Source organism: Onychostruthus taczanowskii, unplaced genomic scaffold (genome assembly GCF_017590055.1).
Source record: "Onychostruthus taczanowskii isolate IOZ18803 unplaced genomic scaffold, ASM1759005v1 scaffold21, whole genome shotgun sequence".
Classification (NCBI taxonomy): domain Eukaryota; kingdom Metazoa; phylum Chordata; class Aves; order Passeriformes; family Passeridae; genus Onychostruthus; species Onychostruthus taczanowskii.
Genome location: NW_024499351.1, coordinates 8,680,020 through 8,703,854, shown reverse-complemented (window position 1 = coordinate 8,703,854; position 23,835 = coordinate 8,680,020). Strand labels below are relative to the sequence as shown.

At 39.4% G+C, this 23,835-nt stretch overlaps 1 protein-coding gene across 7 annotated transcripts in view; it reads left to right on the top strand.

Annotated features, from left to right (window-relative positions):
- Window positions 1–1,727: 1,727 nt before the first annotated feature.
- SPAST (spastin) overlaps window positions 1,728–23,835 on the top strand; it is a 34,632-nt gene continuing 12,524 nt past the window's right edge. The window contains exons 1-7 of one of the 7 annotated variants that reach the window (XM_041404256.1): window positions 1,728–2,222; window positions 6,199–6,282; window positions 7,472–7,555; window positions 12,985–13,080; window positions 18,949–19,133; window positions 20,120–20,253; window positions 20,553–20,646. In XM_041404256.1, the coding sequence (XP_041260190.1) occupies window positions 1,817–2,222; window positions 6,199–6,282; window positions 7,472–7,555; window positions 12,985–13,080; window positions 18,949–19,133; window positions 20,120–20,253; window positions 20,553–20,646 (1,083 nt within the window). In that variant the 5' untranslated portion in view covers window positions 1,728–1,816. Of the gene's footprint in view, window positions 2,223–6,195; window positions 6,283–7,471; window positions 7,556–12,984; window positions 13,081–18,948; window positions 19,134–20,119; window positions 20,254–20,552; window positions 20,647–23,835 lie in introns of all 7 variants that reach the window. The other 6 variants (XM_041404255.1, XM_041404258.1, XM_041404257.1 and 3 more) reach the window with 6 other exon arrangements.

Here is a 23,835-nt window from a genome sequence, read left to right as displayed (position 1 = left end):
TCTAATAATGGTCTAGGTCATGAGTAGTTGCTATATGTTTGTATGTTATTTTATATGCGATAACATTCGGTATTCTATACAGTAAGAAAACTGTATACTGTGTACTGTTCTGTCATTAAAAAACCCCACTCCACTCTGTCATTTAAGAAAATAAATACACGTTACTGGGGCAACTGGAAATAACTTTATGAGGCATAAACAAACAAACAAAAAACAACCCAGTAGTTTTATTATAGTAATTTTGGAAGAATGAATCAAATACTGCAGACAGTAGTGATTTTAGTTTGGCATATCCTTTTAATTAACATGCCCCACCAACTGCTCTTTCTTGCTATAAGCTGGGGGAAAGCTGCTTGTGCACTGAATGACCTGTCTACAGTTTTGGGACTGTCTCAACTCCTGTTCAGGCAAGGCGTGCAGCAGGGAGATGATCTGCCATCATCTAGGATCACTCAGTATTTTATTTGTAGAACAGAGAGTGTGTGGCAAAGCAGAACAACGGCGAAAAAGATCAGACAACAGACAATGCACCCACAAAGGTGGGAAGGTTGAAGCAGAGAGGGAGGCGTTCGCTAAAGTGGTGAATATAGCAGCAGACACAGAAGTGCTGGTGTATGGATGCCTCCCCTCGGTTGCTAGACCAAAGGTACCAAAGCATTTTTAAGGTTTGAAATAACCAAAGGAGTAGGGAGCTGGAGGATCTGTCTCTTTGGTGAAACACAAATAAATATTATGGCTGGGCAGATAATTGAGAAGGGCTTGGACAACTGCATGTTCACTTTTGGTAAGGAGAGTGGAGTAAAGATTTTTTTTTTTTCTTCCAGAGCGATGTATCTATAATGTATAGTGAATTCCATTAGCTCCCTGCATGTGAGGAGACAGCCTGTCATTCCCATTACAGAGCTGCGGAGCAGACAAAGCCCCGAGCACACTCCCGGGAGCAGCTCCGGGGCGGCGGGAGCAGGGACACCGCCGGGGACTGGCTGCTCCACGCCTCTTCGTGCGAGGGAATTCCCCGGGCTCTGCCTGTGTGCCACTAGCAATCACTCCAGGCGGGAGCGGCGCCAGGAACCTGCGCTGCATTGTGCCTGCGGGCCGGCTCACAACCCCAGTCAGAATCATTAATCCTATTAAATTATTCATCGCCCGTCCACTCGGCGCGCCTCACGGGCCGGCACTGAGCGGCCCCGGCCAGGGCTGCAGCGGGATGCTGCTTTCACTGTCGGCTTGCCGCGCTCCCGGCAAGCCCCGAAAGGAGGCTGAGCCAGCTGGGAGGCGGCCTCTTCTCCCGGGCAACCAGCGGAAGGACAAGGGCACATTTCCTCAGGCTGCGCCAGCGGTGGTCCAGGTTGGACACTAGAAGGAATTTCTTCACAGAAAGGGTTAACATGGCAATGGACTGCCCGAGGAGGTGGTACAGTCACCGTCCGCGATCATGTTCAAGACCCGTCCGGACGCGGTACTTGGTGCTATGATCCAGTTTTACATCAGTCCAAGGCTAGACTCGATGGTCCCAGAGGCCTTTTCCGACCACATTGATTCCGTGATTCCGTGCTTTCCAGGCCCAGCGCCGAGCGTGCCCGAGAGCCCGTCCCTCGGGCCGTGGGAGCGGGGCAGGCCGGGCGCTGTGGCTGCCGTACCCTCGGCTCCCATTGTGGGGGGGGCGGTGCCAGCGCTCCCCGCCCCCGGCCGGGGCCGCCCGCATCCCGCCCTCCGTCCCTCCCCCTGGGCCGGCCGAAAGGGGCGTCGCCGCCGCCGCCATCGCCATGGCCGGTTGTTGTCAGTCCCTGGCAGCGGGTTATGGCGACGGCGGTGAATGAATTCTCCGGGTGGCCGAGGGAAGAAGAAGGGCTCAGCCGGCTCCAGTTCCGTGCCTCCGACCGCCGGCGCCTCTCCCTCCTCGCCGCCCGGGCCGGCGCCCCCCGTGCCGCCGGCGGGGGCGGCGGCGGCGGCGTCCCCGCACAAGCGGAACCTGTACTACTTCTCGTACCCGCTCTTCGCCGCCTTCGCCCTGCTCCGCTTCGTGGCCTTCCAGCTCGGGCTGCTCTTCGCCTGGCTCTGCGAGCGCCTCTCCCGCGGCGCCCTCATGGCCGCCAAGGGCAGCAGGGCCGGGGCCGGCGACGCGCCCGAGCCCGGTGGGGCGCCCGAGACGGTGCGGGCGTGCCACAAGCGGGCCTTCGAGTGCATCTCCATGGCTCTGCGCATCGACGAGGACGAGACAGGTAGGGAGGGAGCGCCCGCGGCCGTCCCGGGGTGCGGGGGGAGGCCGGGGAGGCCCTGTGCCGTGGAACCGCTTTCAGCTAAGAGCAAACAAAACCCGCTTGGGAGAGAAATGCGGGGGCTGCGGACGCTGTGTGCGGGGGTTGAGCCGTGCTGTGCCCGCATGCCGTGGCGGTGCTTTGGTCCCCGGCCGGGTCCGTCCCTGCCGCAGGTGCGGGTCGGATCACAAAGCTGCGGCCAGGGCTCGTTCCCCGTGCAAGACAAGTGCTTGTATTTCTCCCCAAAAACTTAATTTTTGCCGCGGGGGTCTGGGTGAGGCGGTTAAAAATTGCTGGCGGGTGTGTGACTGTAACTAGCCTTCACCAAGCCAGCTGGACAACAAAAGCACCAAGGACAATAATAAGGATGCATCCTGTACTGCACTGCCTGACAAATGATGTGGGTGCTCAAGCGAGGCTGCAGGTTGCTTGGCCCTCAGAATGCCCATTTGGAGTGGTGTGACTTTTAAGGAAATAAATACTTGCTTTAAGTGTTTTGGCAGTTTCTTAAAAATGTTTTTCTTAAACTGTTTGACATGCATACTCTTAAAAAACCTAAAAACCTACCACGGTGTGATGAGAAGACCTTAAGGAGAGCATTTAGGGTTCAATGAAATATAACAGAGGAGTGAGGATTTTTTTTGTAGGGCATTAAAAAAAACCCATCCAAACAAAATACTTGATACTGAATTAAATTTAATCATTTATTCTAAATGCAGCAGCATGATTCTGTCAGCATGCAAAAGGTAGGCCTTGGGGACATGCTGTGATGGTGTTTAAAATTCTCAGGAGAAGTCAGAATGCTTTATTCTAAACTTTCAGTTGTGCTTTAATGAAACTGCTATCCTAGAGGAGGAGATTAAAAATATAGCAGTAGGCCTTCAACAGAAGCTGCATGCTGACAGCACCACAAAAGCATGGGATGTGTCCTCCTTTGCATTGACAGTTTGGGAGTGGCAGTGGTTCACTCTGGGAGAGAAAAAAAACCTGCACCATGTGCAGCAAGGTTAGCTCAGCACAGCTGTACAGGGAGAGAGCACTGAGGGTCATAGGAACAAAGCATGAAAGAAGGTGAGGTAGCTGAAAGCTTTGGTGGTGTTGATGATTGCTCTGTGAGGAGTAGCAAAGTCTTGTCTTATCAGGCACCTCTTCCACTGCTGTGACCTTTAATTGTTGGTTGTTTGGAGGGTAAGCCCTTAAATATGAATTTTAATAATGGTCTTGCTCTGTAGGAATCTTTAGGGTGATCATACATTAATTAGTTGCACAGGCCATACATTTAGTAAGATGATCTTTGCTGCTAATATGAGCAGTTGCACAGCTGTTACAGCCCTGCAACATTCCACTAAGAAAGAACTCCTTTTAATACATAGATTTGTTACTTGCTTATTTAATTTTGCCAGAATACTTGTCTATTTTTTGAAATTTTTTTGATCTGCAAACAAGCTTTTTATATCTTCACAGAGAAAACCGTATGTTAGACATAGTATGTGAAATGGTTGGAATTTCTGAATTGTCTAATAGCCTGTTGTGCCTAATGTGGCAGTTTTGCTGTTGTGGGAGCTATGCATACTTCAGTAATTTTGATAGCACTTCTGGTAATTTTTTATGCTTCTGAATTAGTGGGGCAGTTATTCTTGTTTTGGTATTTTCACAATTAAGCTTAATATCTTTCCCTAAGAAGGTGCATGTGGTGTGTTGACCCCTGCAAGCAGTTAAGCATCCTCCACACAGCTTCTTGTTTACTCTTCTCAGTGGGACAGGGGAGAGTATAGGAGGAGCAAAAGTGGGAAATCTTTCCAAGCAATGATTGCCTTTGAAGACAGCCCCCATTCAATTATTCATCTCCCCAGGTTTTTATTGATGACCATTATATTGTATGATGCAAAATATTGCATTGGCCAGTTTAGGTCAGTCATCCTGCTAGTGTCCTCTCCCAGCTTCCTGTGCACCCTCAGCCTTCTCACTGGGGGGGATCTGTGTGGGAAAAAGAAAACCTTGAGGTTGTGCTGTTCAGCAATACTCAAAACATTTCTGTGTTATCAACTGTTTTAGTCACAAATCCAAAACACAGTGCCATTGGGGCTCTTTGAGGAAAATGAGCTCCATTCTGCCAGAGCCAATACGCCAAGTCAGCAACTTCCAAGGACTGTGACATTTATTTTATTTTTAATGTGATAATCCCTGAGAACTAGTCAATCATTCTGTGTGGAGTTGGAGCACAACCTTTGCAAACAGCTTGGTGTGGTATTGAGCTTTGGAAACTTTCTCCAGTTAAAAGCTGGAAGTGAAATTTTAATGATGACCTTGGCATGTTTGCGGCTGCCCCTAAGAATAACAAAGCCATTCAGGCTTTGTTAGCAGAGGTGGGTGGAATCATCTCAAGTCAGGATTTTATTTAGCTATAATCAGTATTAGATTTGCAATTTACACTGCAGTAAAAACTGTTTCTGTGGGTGGTGGAGAGAAGAAGCTTAAAGAAAAAGTCTAAAGAGAGGATTGAAGTCACTCACCTTGGGTGATTTAATTTATGTAGCTTTGTCCTTAACAGTCAGGATATATGAGGCTGGTGAAGAAAGGAGAGTAATAATATAACTCCTGAGGTGTGTGGTGTTCATGACTATAGGCAGGTGCTTTGTGGTGGTAAGAAGAGCAAAGCATGAAATTATCTGCACAGGGGAACTTGCCAAATGTTATTAATAAGAGATTTTTTTTTGTCTCTGAAGAGGAGCAAGAGAAAACCCTGAAATGGATTATAGAAATGTATTGAAATATTTTTACTAACATGAAATTTGCTAGAAGATAGGTTTGGGACTGAAGTTATCAAAAGATTCAAAAGATTTGAGTGTAGAAGCACACAACCACTGGCACTTAGGAATAGTTTCATGAAACATCATCATCTGAAACTAGGGTAATGATATCTGAAGTTAGATTGTAGGCATTTTTAATTTTTTCTACCACTAGTAGTTTGTTAATGCTGATCAGGTTTTATGTTCTAATACCTAATCTGTTATATTCCTCTGTGGAAATGCATGCTTAGTGTGATATAATTATGTTGCAAAAGTATTTTTCCATATGCAGGTATATTCATTTTTAATGCTGAGTATTTATGGAAAGGGAGCAATATGAAGTAGGTATTAGTAGGTCTTCAGTGGTTGACTTGCAGTCATGGTGTCACATGGCTTAGGTCAGGTACAGGCATGTTCATGGCTGTGTTTGCTGTAAAATGCACTCAGGACATGGTTGGTACAGAAGTGAGCTCTAACTCTGCTGTGTTCTGCTTCATGTGAAAGTTGACACACACCTGTAATACAGCAATTTCATAATAGCTTAAACAAAGAAATGCCCTCATGACAAATGAGTTGCACTGCATAAAAGGTGACCAGAGGAGAAGTGTCTCTCATCTCTCTGGTGTGGTGTCTTAGACTTGTTGCTTTTCATCTTGAGTTTCTGTGCTTCTATTGTTATTTTGGGTATTATTAGTGTTATTATTGGCTGTCACTGGAGGATTAAGAGGCACATCTCTACTTGATGTTCCAGAAGTAAAAACTGTTAATTTCACTGTTTATATTGGGTTCCAGAAGTAAAAACTGTTAATTTCACCATTTCTGTTGGGAGTGAATATGTGTAGGTGAGCTTTTATATATTTTTTGGGGGGGGCAGGGGAGGGGGGATTTATTTCTTCAAGGCAGATGAATTATTCTTGAAACAGGCAAAAGTGATTTGAGGCTGGTGTAGTACCTGTTTTTAATAGAAAAGCTTATTTGGTATTTAAATAGATATAAAGTTGACAGTGTCCCTTTAAGACTTCCTTTAAATCCCAGGATTTTGTTAAAATATCTTTTCCTCTCTCTTACTTGTTTTATGCAGCATTATTTAGAACCATTCCTAAGCTTTAATTCGTTCAAGAAAATAATGGGCTCACTTCCTTTTTAAGCAGGACAAAAGGAACAAGCTGTTGAATGGTATAAGAAAGGAATTGAAGAACTGGAAAAAGGAATAGCTGTCTTAGTAATTGGTCAAGGTAAGCCAGTTTTGAGTTTTGTGGAACTGATTTTGGTTTATGGCTTCGTTGAAGTGAGAAATCAATATTACTAAATATGGTAGGGGCTAGGAGCAACCTGCTGTACTTCATAAGGATCTTCCTTATTCCTGTTTTAGCTGTAGGTGAGCACTTTTCCTTTTCTCTATTCCACCTTAATATTCTGGTCTATATCACATGCAAATCTTGCTCCAAATATTTTCAGACTCTGCAAAATCATAAGGAGTTCATGTTACTGTTGAGTAAAACATGTGATTTCTTATATAATGGGAGTGCCAAAATACTGAGTTTTGATTTGATTTTCTGAAGTTGACAGTTCATGTTCTCACTTATGCAGAATTTTATATTCCCTTCAGTATAATGTAAAAAGAAACCCCCAATTTGGAATGGCCTGACATTGTGTTTCTGAATAACTTAGGCCAAAATAACTGAACATTTCCAACAAAGGAAGAACGCCAGCTCTCTATGTGGAAGCATTTTAACCTTTAGTGTAGAAGTAGGTATGTACCATAGAAATACAGGTGTAGTGAAGGACTGGCTGAAAATTTGTCACCCAAATCACCTGCCCAAACCTAAACCTGTAAGTGTTTTTGCAGACTTGTATTTATTCCCTTACCTGTGTTTAGAAATATGTAGTGATCTTACTTAGGGGGCAATACCAGTGGCATTTGATATAACCTGTATAAATTGGCACAGTATAAAAAAAAAAGCGTGACTCGAACAGGAATTATTTCTTAGAAAGTGGTGTTAATGTCTAATTCTGTGTGTTTTGAAATGTAAAGGGACACAGTCAACTGAATTTAAATCTGTTAATTTTTCCAAAATCAGTTCCTTCAAATTGTACTTGCCTCTCAGTCACTTTTCAAGCTTTAAAAAAAAAATTTTTTTTTTATTTCTCGTCAGAGAAATGCAGAGGGACATACTAGGTCACCATGAAATGTTAGACAATATGCAAAGCAGTGTTTGTGTTCCCATCGCTCTACAAGCACTGTTGTAAAGCAGAGAGTGTTAACTAACTTTAACATCTTGATTAAATAGGAAGCTTTAGAGTCTTTTTCACTAGTTTTGTAATGAAGTTCTGTAGTGGAGGGGATAGATAAAGGGTGGGTGGAGGAGGAGGGAAGGCTGGGTATTAACAAATTGTGTTTTAACATGGATTTTTCTTTGTAAGGTGATCAGTGTGAACGGGCTCGACGTCTCCAATCTAAAATGATGACAAATTTGGCAATGGCCAAGGATCGGTTGCAGCTTTTAGGTACCAGTTACAATTCATGACTTTGGAAAATTTATAATTATTTGCACAACTTCATTTAATGTATTCTTCTAAAACATTACTTTGATTTTTAAAGTGAAGGAGTCATTATCTTTGTAGGGTCTCTTTAGTTTAATTTTCAGTTGGGAGTAAGTGCTGTTGATGGATTTTGAAAATGGAATTTCATGACCCACTTTCAGGTATAAAAGTAACTGAGAAGTCTTTATATCATAGCACACTTGAGTCATAAAATGAGGAAGTCTTGATTAACTCCTGATGGAGTTTGTTCAGGATTTTTCTGTTAGTACTGTAGTGAAATTTATGATATATTGCTGATCATGAGTGCCAAGTGTGCTTCTTGTAAGTGTAACCACTTCATATTCTGTTGATTTTGCTGTCACTTATATTAACAATTTCCCTTATTATTGGTAAATAATAATAATGATGATAATAATAATTCTTTAACATCATATAGACCATAAGGTTGTGAAATTCTAATTTTCTTGATTCTTTTCTAGTAGTGTTCTTTTTTAAAGTTAGAAGGTAGGGTCATATTTTTCAGAAGTATAGTGTTGTGTAGCTTTAGCTTTATTAAAATTAAATGTTGTATATAAGTTCTTAACAGAGTAAAAATCCTCCCATCAAACAACAGACCACTGTGTAGTGCATCTTCTAAATTTAAAACTTTGAAAGTGCTTTCAGTTCAATCAGTAAAAGTAAAATAAGGGATATTTTTTAATTGCTCTTTATGGGTACACTAACAAATATACTTGATTTTAGCTTGCATATTTTTAATCTTACCCTCTCCTGTGTGGAGTTGTGCTAACTCATTCTTCTAGAAGCATATAGTGCAGATGGGAAAATTTGGGTTCTTTTCTCCTCTTACACTTCGTGGTTCTGTGGTCCTCACTGGTCACTGACAGGGAAGTTGTGACTGGTTCAAGGAAGTGAGCCCCTTTGTTTCCCTTTAGTTCCTAATGCCTTTAGTATTTTTGAAAAAAAATTGAAGGGGATAGGAAATGAAAGAGGCATCTGTCTTCTATGCTTTAATATGGGTGTTTCTTCATACAGTTTCAGTATATGGAGAAAATATATTTTCCACTTACTAGGGTTAAAGGCAGACTTCTAGAGGTAATACGAACTAGGGAACAATAGAGTGAAAGTGATTACATGTAATAATCTTTGGTAAGGTATGGCTTGAAGTAACAGTGTTCAAGTTTTGTGCGTAGTGCTTCATCCTTGCTTGTATTACTTTAGTAGTGCTTGCAGTGTTGATAAGTCGCTTACTTGCTGTGATCTGATTGAAAAGAAACAAAGGGTAAAATTCACAAAAAATCCCTGAAGTGTATTCATCTCTACTACCAAAATGTGTGATCACATGCTATTTGTTTGCTTCATTCAGAGTGCATATTGAAAGGTAAACAGATAGAATAGTGTTTATTACATTAGTTGATGTAAAATAATTTTTATTTTTAAGGGATTAGTTTAACATTTTGGTTGGCCTAGGTTCTTATTAATTTTTACTGAGGATGTGCTTCGTACAATGTACCTAAAAGCGAAATTTGGATAAAAAGAGCAAGTGAAGTCATGGGCCCTTTAGGAAGGCAAAAGATGTGGTTTGGAGGGATATTTCAGTTGTTTTAAATCCCTACAAGTTTGAGTATTAGGGTTCTATTTGAGTAATATTATATAACATCTAACCAACTTCGAAGTATTGACAGCACATTTTTTTATTATTTTTGTCTGTCATTTTACATGGATTTTGTAGAAATTTATGGTAATATAGAGTTGAATTCCATGTGCCATTTTAAACCCGTGTTTAGCCTGTTACTTATAGTAACAGATATTTGGAAGTTTTTGAGTGGTGTAAATATCCTTTTGTAGTTGAATTAGGCATGAGGCTCTTGAAGCTATTGCAGTTTAATGAAGTGGTTTTTACTAGGAATTGAACTCATAAGAGCGTTTTCTGCTTTGTGGAATTTCTCCCTTTCTTAAGTCAGAACAGGCAAGTCCTTTATTACATTAGCTGAAAGGATAAATCAAACCAGACAATAATGCCAAATATTTCATCGTGCTTGCTAGAGGGAGATGTGATTGCAGACTGCCTAACTTGAATGCCATCCAGTCGAGCAGGTTGTATACATTGGTAGTACATAGAAAGTGAAAATTGAGCCATGCTGATTACAACTGTCCCTTGAAAGTGCTCAGTGTTGTTGATTTTTTTGGTTGGGTGTTGGTTTTTGATTTTTTTTGAAGTGTTGGTACATCAGTGTAACTTTAAGTTGCATGACCCCACTGATGGGGGTGTTGGACACCGCTGGTGAGCGTGTGATGTCTGATCACACCCATGTGTTACCACTGAGTCATCACCACTGATGCCTTTCAGTGTTGGAAGGGGATGGAGCTACCTGCTGTGGCTGATGGGTTTTCTACTTTGAGCCTTGTTTTCATCCTGAGTCTAAATGATGTATCTCACTCTGTTTAAAGCTGTCCTGTGACACAGTCTGAAAGCTGAAGTGACTGCTTGTGTGTTTCAGGTCACCTCAAGGGGACTTGATGGTTTTGGCAGTCCATTGACAATATTGGGTTGTGCTGGCTGTCAGGGGACTTCAAAATTCTTCCATTTGGTTTGGTGGTGGCCCCCCATTTTTGACATGGTTTAGGGTGTGTTAGCTGGGTGGTTAAATCTTGCTTTGATGGTCTTCACACACCTGGCCTCTCCTGGATGACTGATCACCCATGTTAGAGTCATTAAATTTGATGTATTTAGAATGACAGGAGTGTATTTGTTTTCTACAGTTGATAGACTGATAGAACTTGGCAGCCTGTTGTTCCTAAAGATAGATGGCTGTAATGGCCAGTGCAACACTATTCAATTCTAATGCTATTTATGTGTTTTACCAGTCTGTGTTCTCTCATTTCAGAGAGGTTTTCTGTGGGGACACAGATTTCTGTCACAAGTGCCTTCCTGGGTATTTAGTGTAGCTTCAGTATTTTGGTTGAAGAGTGTATGTGACACATAATTCAAATATCTGTCATCAGTATCCTCTTTGAAGGGTATTAATGTTCCTCCGTTGTGCCTGTGTAGATACAGTGTTCAATGGACAACTTTTGGAATGTTTCACTTTCTTGGAGGAGATGATGCTTTTTGCTTCATGCTTATGTTACAGGATAGCATTTTTAAGTAGAAATTATATTCCTTGAACTCAAGCTGTAGTATTGCCTAAATAAGGCTGTGCTTTTTGTTTGGTAGGTTTTTGTCAGCGTTGTGTCATGAAGGTGAAATAATGAATGAGAATCTGTGAACTTTGTCAGTGTATGGAAAAATAGGGAGAAAGAATTTAAATGGAAGATGATGGTATCCTGTAATTCCCTGGAATAATGTTTAAAAGCTCAATTTACTTTCGATGTTCCAGAGGAACCTACAGCTATACTGTCCCTAAAGAAAGGCGATATATTTGCCTTTTGAAATTTTATGTGCAATACTAAAATGAAATGTTTATAGGTAATGTGATGAGAGGACTCTGAATTGAAACTGGAAAACAGTTGGATTACGTTTTTTTCTGTGGTTGGAGTTCTGGAGTTCCTGAATTTGTGGAACTAGCTGAGCATTGATAATTGTAGTAGAACCCTAGTGTCAGATCGTAGCATTGAAGCAAGTAGTAGCATTTCCTGAATTCCTGCACAAGTGAATTGAAAGTTTTTTTATTAAGCTCAGAAATATTCTCCAAAACTCAGCTGATTATCTAATATCTTCAAAGTCTATTAATACTAATTTTGTTTCCTGAGCTTTCTGTATGTTCTTTCCATTTGGGTTGCGTTCACTGGGCAGGGAGCAGACCATTCTGCTGCCTTGTTTGGTAGTGCAGTGTCCATTAAAGTAGTGCACTGTCTGCAGTCAGTCCTATTAAAAGGATTTCCTTACCCTTCTGGAGAGAAAAACCTAGGAGGGTAACTTCTTGGAAATTGCAGAGCTTGTGGTTGTTCGTAGGCTGTTCTTGTGTGACTGACATTTTTTTTGTTTGACTCTTGAAAGCTTTCAATTTAAAATGAAGTAAACATTGTGTACCTATACTAATCTTGAGCTTTAGCTTTTCTTTCATAAATGCCTGTAACTACTAAGTTTTCATTCTAAACTACATCTTGTTCAACCTAAATGTCGTTAAGCCATCACTGTAACTATGAGGTGTAAGGATACTATTCAGGAAAGCTAAGCAGTGAGTGATGAGGAGCAGGAAGAAGAAAGGAACAAAGCAAATATATTAGAGAAAGATCTGTAACAGGTAAAGAAGCCTAAGGAAGGAAGTGCTCATGCTTGTTGGTTGTACCATCTCCAGGCTCTGAATGGCACTTCTTCCTCCAGCCAGGTTATTTATGATCTTAATTGAGTACATTTTCAGTAGAATTTGTCTGCTTTTGCAATATATGCTTTCATAATACCAGAGAACATTGTTTTTCTACTTGGCATCTCTTTTCTTGCAGTTTCTTGGTAGTGTTATCTCTTGTGGGGGAAGCAGAAGGGGGAAAAAAAGCAGGAGGGAATGGGAGAGCTTGACAGTGTATGCCTTACATCCTTGCAGACCATGGCTGGTTTTTAAAACTAGAGGGGTGTGTGTGAAATAAAGATGGGAGAGGTAGTAAAGGGCCCCAGAAGTATGGCTTAGAGTTTTCAACTGCAATGGGAAAAGCAGATGTGGTACTTGGGCTGCAGGGAACAAGTTAACTTTTCTTTTGTGTTTGCAGCCTTACGCCTCTTTGACTTATGGTTTGGCTTTTTTCATTACTTCTCAGAGTTAATTTCTTTATCTTTTAGCTTTATAAATACTGTATTCAGGTGTTCTGAAGTTAATCTTCCTAAAGAACACAAATTGCATGACGACTTTATTGACTTAATTTCAAGGCAATTAAATATCTAAATAGAGGTGTCAAATGGCATCGTTGTAATATGTATATGGTGTTGTGCTTGAAGTGTGATGGTTTCTGTAAAAATGTTGACTAGCTGTTACTACTTAAGTGGAATATTTATTGTGCAGAGAAGTGAGGACTCTTTGCACCTGGTCAAAAGTAACACCTTGAGAAGGACATTCAGAAATGTGTTATCAACATGAATATTTATTAAATTAAATTGAGTTAATCCTGAACATTGTTTTTAGAAGTAACTGCAATCACCAGACTGGAAAGATTATTGTAATTAACTCAGCCATAGAGGGTGAGTTTTAAAGCTGTTTTCAGTCACGCTCATACTAACAGAATTTTCTTACACATTTGCTGAATGTGTAGAATAGATAGAAATATTCCTTTTATCTTTAACTGTAACAAAGCCAAACTTGACATTTCTGTGTTCAACATACATAAATTTTCTTGGTTCATTTTTGGTTTTTGTTTGTTTATTTTGTCCTTTTTCCTCCCTCCCCCTCTGTTCTACTATGTAGAGAAGCTGCAGGCAGTTTTGCAAATTTCCAAGCCGCAAATGGAGGTCTATAATGACAGTACTAACCTGGCATGCCGCAATGGACATCTCCAGTCAGGTGGGTTTGGTTTTACCAGCACCTATTGAGGGGATGTCTCTCAGTTCCTGGTGTATTACAAGGCAAAATATGCAGTGCTATATTCTGGCCCCACCAGCTTTAAAATAAAATTATTTATATTTCTGTTTTTAAAGGCTTTGTGTAAAATACATTCCATACTTTCCATGGCTTTGACAACACTGTTTTATTTTGTAGTATTCAGTTTTCTCTTGCAATGGCTGTCCTAGAATTCAAATCTATTTATTAAGGCGACATTTTAGAAAATATTGCTCATGTAATATTCTTCAATGAATTACATTAAACCTGTTTTAGAAAGTGTCAGTGTTGGATATAAAGGTTATACATTGTGCCTACATTAATTAGTTCTTCCTTTATGGTATTGTAAATATGCATTAAGCAACTGTAAAATTCTGGGGGGTTTTACATCAATAAAGTGATATGCAATTAAAATGAGGGGAAAATGACAGGAGCTCTTGCATTTTGTCAAGGAATGTTGTTTTAATCCTTTCCCAGAAGACTGAACCAAACTTTTAATATAGCAGAAATGAACTTTTTTTGTACATAAACAAGGTGTAAAGTTGTGGAAGTCCAAGGGGTTACCCATAGTACGGAATGTTTGCAGCTGAGGGATCCCTGATACAGTATCATGAAAGTCAGGCTATTGGTAGGCATCTGGATTTCTTAAATGGTTGATGCCTATGCTCTTGTCCTTGCTTTTCCTGTCTTCTGGGGTGAGGGAGTGTTTTTTGTAAGAACATACTAGTAATACACTTTTTTCTTAAAAGCAATGTAAATAGATGGTTATGTTTTGATGTGCTAATCATTTTGCTGTTGTTCTTCCTTTATACATGTAAAACAGCTCTAATAATTTAAAATCACAAAGTAGATGACAGAGTTTCTTAGAAAGCCACAAAATCAGTTTGCAGGCTACTTCAGATAGGAGGACTGTTGTCTCTACCTGAGGAGGTAGAGGTATTGAGCCAAAGGGCTCTGGCATAACCTTATTTTTCCATGTGTGGAAAGTGTTGCCTGCCCTGTTGCCTAATCAGGTTGGGATTTTTAAAAGTTCAGGATTTTATAAAGTATGAAACATGATGATGTTCATTCTTAGTTTTAACATCGTGTCTTTTTGCCCATCATTTGGTCTAAAATTATATTGCTTTCTTTTATTTGCCTTTAAAGGCCAAAGTCTTTACAGAGGTTTTTGCTTTGTAATTTTGTGTAAGATTCTATTCTCACAGCTGTGATGCACATTTTTTGTATTGCCAAAGTGTTACTGATTTGAGATTCTTCGTTTTCTCAAGATACTATTTGTGTCAGCCTTCCTGCTCAGTTTACTTGATTCTAACACAAATGGCTACCTATCCCTGTCTTCAGCATTAGTGGTTTCCAAACTTAAATGAATAGGTAGAGATTTTTCTTGAAATTTATCTTCCAAATTTATACTGAGGTTTTTCAAGACCTCATAGCAGTAGTATCATCTGCTCTTCAGTTGCAGAGGGCTATGTCTTAAAAGTAATAACAAGTGGCCTTGATCCCAACCTTTACTTGGAAATAATATTGATTTAATATTCATCATTTCTCTTCTCATAGCAGTCTTAAATTAGATGTAAAACAATTTACCTGTGTTTTTCCCCCTGAAATGTGCTCGTTTTCCTTTGCATTGTGGATTGTAATTTTCTCTTTTTTTAACACAAGCTAGGGAAGGAGATTATACTAGTCTTGCCAAAGGCAGAGTTTGAGTTTTATGGACTCATTTACTAGTCATACAATACTTAGAGCATTACAGTAATTCCAGTGTATACCATTTTATGTGTAAATCCCAGCATGATGGATAGCCAGAGAGAGCATTACATTTCTGTTACCTCAACATGAATACTGTGCAGCTAGCTAGTATTTTATCTCAGTTTTCACTTGGAAGGAGTTGCTGGCTTGACATTAATAGTAGGCATATACTGGCAATATTTGTCATGGTGCAGAAGTTCTATTTTTAATACTGAAGTTTTCAAAGGAGTTCCCTGAGTGAAAGAACAAGTAGCAATAAGATTGTTTTTAACAGCATAATTTGACAAAAGCAGATCTTTGATGTGGATCTGTCAGTTCAGAAAGGAGAACAGCTGTAATTCCTGGCTTGTGTAGCTGTGCTACCATTGAAAATATGCAGCATGTCCTTCTTAGTTGCTGGAGCTTTCTGTAAGTAGCTTTTATTACTTGCATCTACCTATTTGAAAAATCTGAATTGAATTCTTGAAGAATTGTGATTTCGGGGGCTGTTGTGAATGCTGATCCTGAATAATGATCAGTCTTGCAATTGCTGCAAGGTCAAAGCAGCAATTTAAAGGTTTTTGGGTTTGTTAGTTTTTTTCAATGAAACAACATACATAAAGTTACAGATAATTTTAGACTGGTGGATTTTTCTTCCAACTTGGTGTCCACAGACCGTGTAAAATAACTTGTTTTAGTCCCTTCATCTTACTTCTCCATAGGCATATGTAGGGAATTTCTGAGGAATATTCCCTGATGATTTTTAAGATGTCACAATTGAAGGCTGGAAATTGTTCTGCAGTACTGGAATTGCTGCTGTTAATTTGAATTGAAACTTTCTTTTGGATGCTTAAGACGTTAGAGACTAGTAGAAGCTTGTTTATTGACATGTGCTTTAATTTGGTTTAAGTGCAGAAAAAAAATATAATGGGTTTGCTTTTTAGAAATAGAAAGGATATTGTTATATTAAAAAAAATGAGCTACACTTGGATAATTTTAAGATTGTTTTTGCATTTCCAGGTATTTAATATAATCAAACTTCTCTTAGATTTGTGCAAACATATTTGGACTGTATCTTTAAAATCAGTTTATTATAATAAGTATGTTATTATATAATAACTTCTAACATTTCTGTCTGTAAGGGAGTCTGAAATTGGGCACTTGTGTTTGCATCTTATCACAATTTAACCAATACAAAACTTCAGACAAAATTATGCTACTTGCTTGTTTGTAATTTGTGTTGTGTGTGTATTTGGATTAAAATTGCAGGGATGCTTTCAGGACCAGACAGCTATTATGTCTGTGTAATCCAGTGGTGTTAGCCTGGAGCTATGAAGTAAATTATTCTGTCCAGAATTAGAGAGTAAGATCAAACTGATAAGCATCTATTACTATTCTATAAGTATGTATGAAGTAGACAGTTGGACTGTTCATTGTTTCAAATACACTTGAAAAAATTCCATGGTGTCTCTTTATGATTAGAACATGTTTTAGGTAATTCCTTACTGTTTTATACAGAACAGTGAGACATTTGGCAAAAGGCTGCTGGAGATATTATGAAGGCATTAAAGTCACCTGCTGTGCATTCCCAGACTTTCAGTAGATAACAAATAAAAATGGGTAAGAAATGTGTTTGGGGGATTTTGCATTTGTTACGGCAAAATATGTGTTATTTTGCATAATGGAACAGTAGGAGCTGTCTGACCTGTGATGTACACCTAAACACCTCATGCTTTAGAAATAGATAAGCTTTAGATAAACTGTAATTCTGAACGATTTGATAACATTTTTGTTACTTCAGTGAAAATTTGTATGTAAAATGAAGCTTCCTTCTGGAATTGACATTCTACAAACAACTACATTCAGAAGCTATTCATCAGTGATTCTTTATGTGCTACCCATCAGGACTGACAACAAAACCTGTAAACTTTAAGGGTCTTGAGTCCTGGAGGTGCAGTTAGAGTAAATAACAATTTGTATTAAACCTTGTCTCTTTTCCCTTCTTTCCTCCCTTTGGTTTCCAACTTCCTGAATTACTCCTTACCTGTCCAATTTTATGACCCTCAACACTGCAGTATCTGTGTATTGTTGTCAGTGTGTGGGAGTGGTTCTGGGAGAGTGAGGTAACTGAACAGCATGTTAGGGTGAAGAACATGGAGAAAAACTAATTCAGGTTTTTGAAGCCTTTCCATGTTTGCTTCGAACAAGCTGTGCAAATGAGGTTGAGGCAGACTGAAAAAAAACCCAACCAAACTGAGTGCCACCTTTTGATTAAATTGGACCAGTCAATATGCTGAGTAGCTAGATGTTTTAGTAGATTCATATACTGCTTTTTGAACTTGAAAGTTACAAAGTATACCTAATTTTAAAGAGTTTTTGACTTGGAAATTGCTGTGCAGGAATGACTAAGTAAATGTATCCAGCTCTGGAGCTGTGTGTGGTTTAGTCAGTAGCCAGTTTTGGTGGTTTTTCTTGTTTTTTGTTTGTTCATTTGTTTTTAAGAAAAAACATATTGCAGGTAAATATACTTAATTATATTAGTCAAGTTGCCTTGTTTCTTGCATGTTGATGCATTTGTAGTGTTTATTGTGACCCCTGCAGAGTTTCTGTAACTAAAAAGGGGTAGATTTGTGACTGAAGAAGGGCTTTAGAAACTTTTTCAGTGAATTATTAAGGATACCTGCAGACTGTGTAGAGATTAGGTCCTGGCAGTATGTTTAAAGAGGCTGAGAACATAGTAGTAATTAATTGATCCTTCCATGATACTGTTTGACTGAAGTATTCTTTGAGTTTTTTAAACACCACATTTAAAATTACAAGGCTTGTTACTTAAAGTATTTTTCATTGAACTGCGATGTTATAAGTTAAAAATTCTTCATAGAGTCACTACTTTCCTTAAAAATCAGAATTCTTTGGCCTGTGACTTAAGACTAGCAGGTCAAATTGAGTTGAAAGTTGCTACAGTCCTAGTGAAGACACTTGTAGCTGAAATCTATTTTGAGCTTCCTTACCTCTGATGCCCTATTTCTCTTACCTAATCAAAAGACTCCTTAATCCTTTTAAAAGGATGTAAAATAAGACAGTATTTATAGTTTCCATTGCAGACAACAGTACTGTACTAGACCATTTCCAGTAGTGTATTCCCACCACAAAAAATACCCTAATCTAAAGCTATGCTCTAATCGTTAACCAGCCTGACCAACCTGCCTGCTTGCTGTATCACCTTCTTACCTCTTTATCTGATTTGATGTTTTACACTGGTCATTTCTGTGCCAAGGAACTTGATTTTATCGTGTATCCCATACAGAGAACGTAGACATCAAGTGCTATTTTGTTTACTCTGGACCAAAATGGCTTTTTGTAGTTTGATGGCCTGTGGCCAGTATTTCAAGTTTATCTGTCACCTAATTTGAAACTTTCCTGCTTCATCATGGAGGTGAATAAGTAGTGTGAGTGGAATGTCTGGTAATGTTTAAACACATTTTAAGACTTAATTTTTAATGTAGGAAGGTAAGCTGCACCAGAGTTATCCATTCAGAATTTACTTACACCTTGAGATTCCTAAAGTGAAAGCAAGTTGAAAGAAAAACACCTGAGAATCACTTGCAAGTATAACTACGACTGTAATTCTTCCAGATTAAAATGCATTGGTGAAGCTTCTGTGTGGAAGGTGCTATATAATGTTAACTGTCATCCAATTAACTAGCCTGCTAACATCACTTAAAGAATCAATACTCAGAATCTAAAGGCTTGAAATTTTGGGGTTATTGCAATGATTATTTTTAAGAGTTCTTGAGAAAGAAGACAGCAGAAAACATTGCATAATAAGGAATCAATGGTGTTCTTCCCTTGATAATGGGACTAAGTTATCTCTGGCTTTTCTAAGATGGCTGACTAGCGTTTATTTTGAGAGCTAAAAATTAGAATTTTATCTGTAGGTGAAAGCAGCAGTCAGTATCCTCTTAAAAACACAAAATCTCTTTAGAAATGTGCGTTGTTCGTCTATAATTCATTATATGTTTCAGCAGTTCTGTCTTCTACTTGCAGTTGATGGTAAAAGTACGGCTGCTGCAAATGTTCTTACAACACTGGTTTTCTTTATAGAAAGTGGAGCAGTTCCAAAAAAGAAGGACCCCCTAACACACACAAGTAATTCCCTTCCTCGCTCAAAGACTGTTGCAAAATCCGGATCCACAGGCCTTTCAGGTCACCACAGAACGCCCAGCTACAGTGGGGTATCATCATCTGTGTCTAGACCAGCACCTAATCCTACACCTTCAGCTCACAAGGTACAGTGAGGATAAATATGGAAGTATACACTTGAAAAGTTAAGTGTGAATTCCAGAAGAAGCTTTCGTTTTAATACCTTAATTGCAGTATTGTAGCAGCAGAAAGCTTTTGAAAACACTGAAGCTCCAAATTTTTAGCCAGGCCTCTTGAGGTATGCTGCAGAGTGGATTTTAGAAATTGGAGGGCATCACGTGGGTGCGTGGCAAAAGGATTTGAAGTGTTATCACAGTAATGCATACTACTTGTTTTTAAAATTGCCTGCGAAGCTGAGTGAAAGTTACCTAGAAGAAAAGTAAATGTTATGTAAAAGATGGAGGTAAAACCTCTTATTCCAGAACTACAGGATTTTTTCCCCCTACATGTTCTTCTCTTCCAAAGCATGCATGCATGCACAAGTTGTTTTGCAACCACATTGAAAAGCAGGTTAGGGTTAGGCTGGGACTGAAGCACAGAAGTAACTCCTGTAGTAAGGATACAGAAAATTACAGCATTTCTGTTGACCCATCTTTTTCCCTTCCATCCATATTACCCAGTAAAGTAGAACAAAGAGCAGAATGGACTGAACATAACTGTTCTGTTAAAACATTATTGTTGCTATAAAATAAAATTAAGACTTCTAAGTGGCCTATTACAAAGTATGACAGCAGTAGGAATTCTTGCTTATAGGTCTTGAGAACCTGAGATGGTTTGTGATGCTTATTTCCAGAGTATGCTGGGGGAAATACTATAGTTAAATAAATGGATTTTCAAACAAAAAACCTCAAACCAAACACTCTTCACCACTGGAGCCTAAGATACCCCACTTGTGGCTGACTAATATGGTAGTATGATTTGTAGCAAAGTACAGCAGTAGAATATTGGGTGTTTGTTGACATGCAGTTTTACTGGAGCAAATGAAATGTAGATCTTATTTTGTTTAACACTACACTTTCAGAGTATTAATCTGGAGTTTCTGGTGTTTTTATTCTTTTTCCCCCCTCTCCAGGCTGCCCCTAAAAATAGCAGAACCAATAAGCCTTCTACTCCTACCACTGCTCCTCGAAAAAAGAAAGACACAAAGATATTTAGAAATGTGGACAGCAATCTTGCTAATCTTATCCTAAATGAAGTTGTTGATAGGTAAGTGTGAAGAAAAGTAGGCTTTTCAATCCAGTAAATCAGTTTTGCATTGAGTACAATCTTGGTCCACTTGGAATGAAATTAGTACTTCTGCTTTGTTGGGGTTTTTTGAGGATTTTTTGGATGGGTTTTTATTGTTGTTACTTTGGCCGAAGAATGTTTAAAAATACTTAACAATATAAGTTGTAGATTTTCTCAAAAGGGTTCTGTGTAAATAGTCAAATGCCTTAAATTAGTCAGCTGCAGCTGAAAAAGAGTATCTCATTGTTAGACTAATTAGTATTCCATTTCTTTGTTAGTGGGCCAGCTGTCAAATTTGATGACATTGCAGGGCAGGAGCTGGCTAAACAAGCTTTGCAAGAAATTGTTATCCTTCCTTCTCTTAGACCTGAGGTAAGCAACTGGGTATTGTTATCAGTCTGTGACAGGATTAAAGAAATGTGCTTCACACTTGAAATGATGATTCTTGAATCCTGTTTTTACTGATTGTGATTGCTAGGAGTAGCTGTGGGGTCCCAGCTATCTTGGAAAAGGATTTATGTGTTAAAATAGTACCATGAAATTCCTTGTCTTCTGGTTAATCAATATTGCAGAATGTGACTGGATCAAGAAAAAAAAAAAAAAGAAACTCCCTAAAAACTCAAGTCCAAATCAAATCAGCAAGCCACAAACCCCTAAAAAATCCAACCAAAACCATAATACCCCCACAAGCCCATAAAAAAACCAGCAAAAGCGAACAAACAAAATTTCTCACTGTTTGTCAGGCTGACTGTTCCAGATAGCTATAGCTGTGTGTCCAACCCTATACGGCCCTGTGAAGGACAAAGCCCACAACTGGAAGGGTGAAATGGGAGAGATTTGTATAGGTAAATTAGGTCATGACACTCTGTGTTTGGAAAAACGTTATTGTGGTCATCCTCTCTGTCAGGATGTTGGTTAAACACTGAATAGTTTATTCACAGATGGAAAGGATGCAAAGAAGTGCTGTGAACAGCCAAATACACTAAGATGTATAACATTTGAGGGCAATTTCCTCTTCACTTGGCTGCATGGAAGTTGATAATTTAGGCTTTTATTTATCATAGATGGTACCTCAACTACTGTGACTGTTTAAATTCAGACCTGGTCTGCATGCTACTGGAATTTTCAGAGCTACTTTTAAGAAAAAATTAAATTGGTCATTTCCTTAAGCTGAACTTACTAAAAGTTGCAGTACTCTCGAGGAAATTGCATGCAATGATTTCCTGCAGTGCTCTCATGAGACCCCACCTGGAGTGCTGTGTCCAGTTCTGGGGTCCCCAGCACAGGAAGGGCATGGACCTGTTGGAGCGAGTCCAGAGGAGGAACAGCTAGGTGATCAGAGGGCTGGAGCACCTCTCGTGTAAGGAAAGGCTGAGAATTGGGGTTGTTAAGCTTGGAGAAGAGAGGGCTCCTGGCTGAGTATTATTTCAGTACCTGAAGGAGACCTAAAAGAAAACTGATGAGGAACTGTTTGAGGGCAAGTAGTGACAGAACAAGGGAAAATGGCTCCAAACTGAGAGTAGGTTTAGATTTGGGTATTACGAAGAAATTATTGACTGTGAGGATGATGAAACACTAGAACAGGTTGCCAGAGAAGTTGTCGATGCCCCATCCTGGAGTTGTCCAAAGGCAGATTGGAAGGGGCTTTGAGCTATGTGATCTAGTGGAAAATATCCCTGCTCATGACAGGGAAGTTGGAAGAAGATGATCTTCAAAGCCCCTTCCAACCCAGTCCCACTTAATGATTCTATGATTCTTGAAGAAAAACTACTGTTTGTACTTTTTGTTTTCTTGTGGGTCTCATTTGTTACATGGACAGGTGACTGGAGTTGCCCTGTGGTTTTCCCCTTAATGCAGGTAGTAGTTTTGAAGCAGCATAGGGAAGAAACCTTAAACCTTGCATAGCATCACAGAAATACAAGCTGTAAGGAGAGTAAAGCTTTGGCAACAAATGTATGTGCTCAGATGTTGTTATAGTGTGTTTGTTACTACAGTGCAATAGTATGTCAAGTGTTTTGTTCAGTGACACCACTGTGAGCAGAGTGGGAAGGACTTGGAGATGGGATGCTTGGAGTAGCTTTTCCAGTAATGTGATATCTTCAGTAAGGTTGTCTCATATTACTGTAGCTAGCAATGGGTCTGACCTTTTTGTAGGTTGGGATGTAATAAGGACAGAGAATCCCATGAATTTTTAAACTTTCCTTGGAAGTAGGGTTGGTTTTATTCCTTGTAAAAAGAGCACAGTAGATGTGGCAACTGTAAGGGGATACTTAGTAAATTAACACTAGTTCAGTTTTGATCTTAATGAGTTTTGAACTCAAATTCCTATTTAACAAGCCAGTGGTATTTTGTAGGAGAGCAAAAGTTGGGGTACATAAGCAGGAAACATTGGTTGAAAACCATTTCAGTGGTAAGATGCTAATGAAATGCTAGCAGTTAGTTCAGACCATATTCAGTATAATTACCCTGTTAACAAAAGCTTGAAAAGCTTTGTCTATCTCTCAGTAATAAATGTCAGTGCAGCGGAACTGTAGGTGATGATCAAGGTGAGAAAGAGTTACAGGTTTGGTCTGGGTTGTGTGAAAATGGTGGAACTGCACAAGAATTATTTCAAACAAAAGAAGTCAGACAAAAAATGCACATGGTGGTAAGCAGCATGGAAAGCAGAAACACTGCAGTGTTCACTTAGTAAATAGCTGGGTAACTGCTTTTAGGGATCAGACTCAAGCACAGACAAAATGCTGTGGATGATGAAATAGTAGTGAAAACACATGTTGGTCAGTCATGAAAGAAACATAACACTGGAAATGGAGCTATTTGTTGTCATGGATATTGTGGAAAGAAATGCCTGCTGACAGTGCTGTTTACACATGGGATGTATATGAGATACCCTCCTATTGCTTTTGCTTGTTTATTGGAATTACTGGAATCTGGAAGGGAAGGGTGAGTGTGAGACCAGAAGAGAAACTCTGAAACTTTTGAGGGAAGGGGTAAAGACAACGTGCTAGAGAAAACAGGCAAGAGTAATAACTAAAAGTTAGGTATTCTGTGAGAATTTGTAGACTTGCCTGCACTAGATGTGGTGGGGGCAATTTTATGGAGTAGGAAAGATGAACCTAGTGCAAAGTGAGAGAGAGGAGATGGCTGTCAGTAGCGTAGAGAGAGTAGGTGGTTGTTAAGTAATATTTCAAATAATTTTGTTGAAAGCTTGTCTTCTCCAGCTTTCCTTATTAAATGAAACTTGAGGAGTTCTTCCATATGGAGTTAGTAAGAGCACTACTTTAGCTCTCCTATTGTACCTGTAATGCACCTGCATTACTCCCTTTTTAACTGGAATTGATGCTTTAAATTTGATAGGCTTGTCTGTCTCGTGGAAAGTGTTTTAAACTGCTTGCACAGAACAATTACAACATAATTTAGTTTCTGCATGGGAAACAAGAGTGTGCATTAGGTCAAGTTAGTAAGAGAGTGTAGTTCTCTCAAAGCCTGTTCTGTTGTGGCACTCACTGCTGCTGTTACTATCCGTGCTAGCCAGTGTCGTCAGTCTTAAACCATTCTATT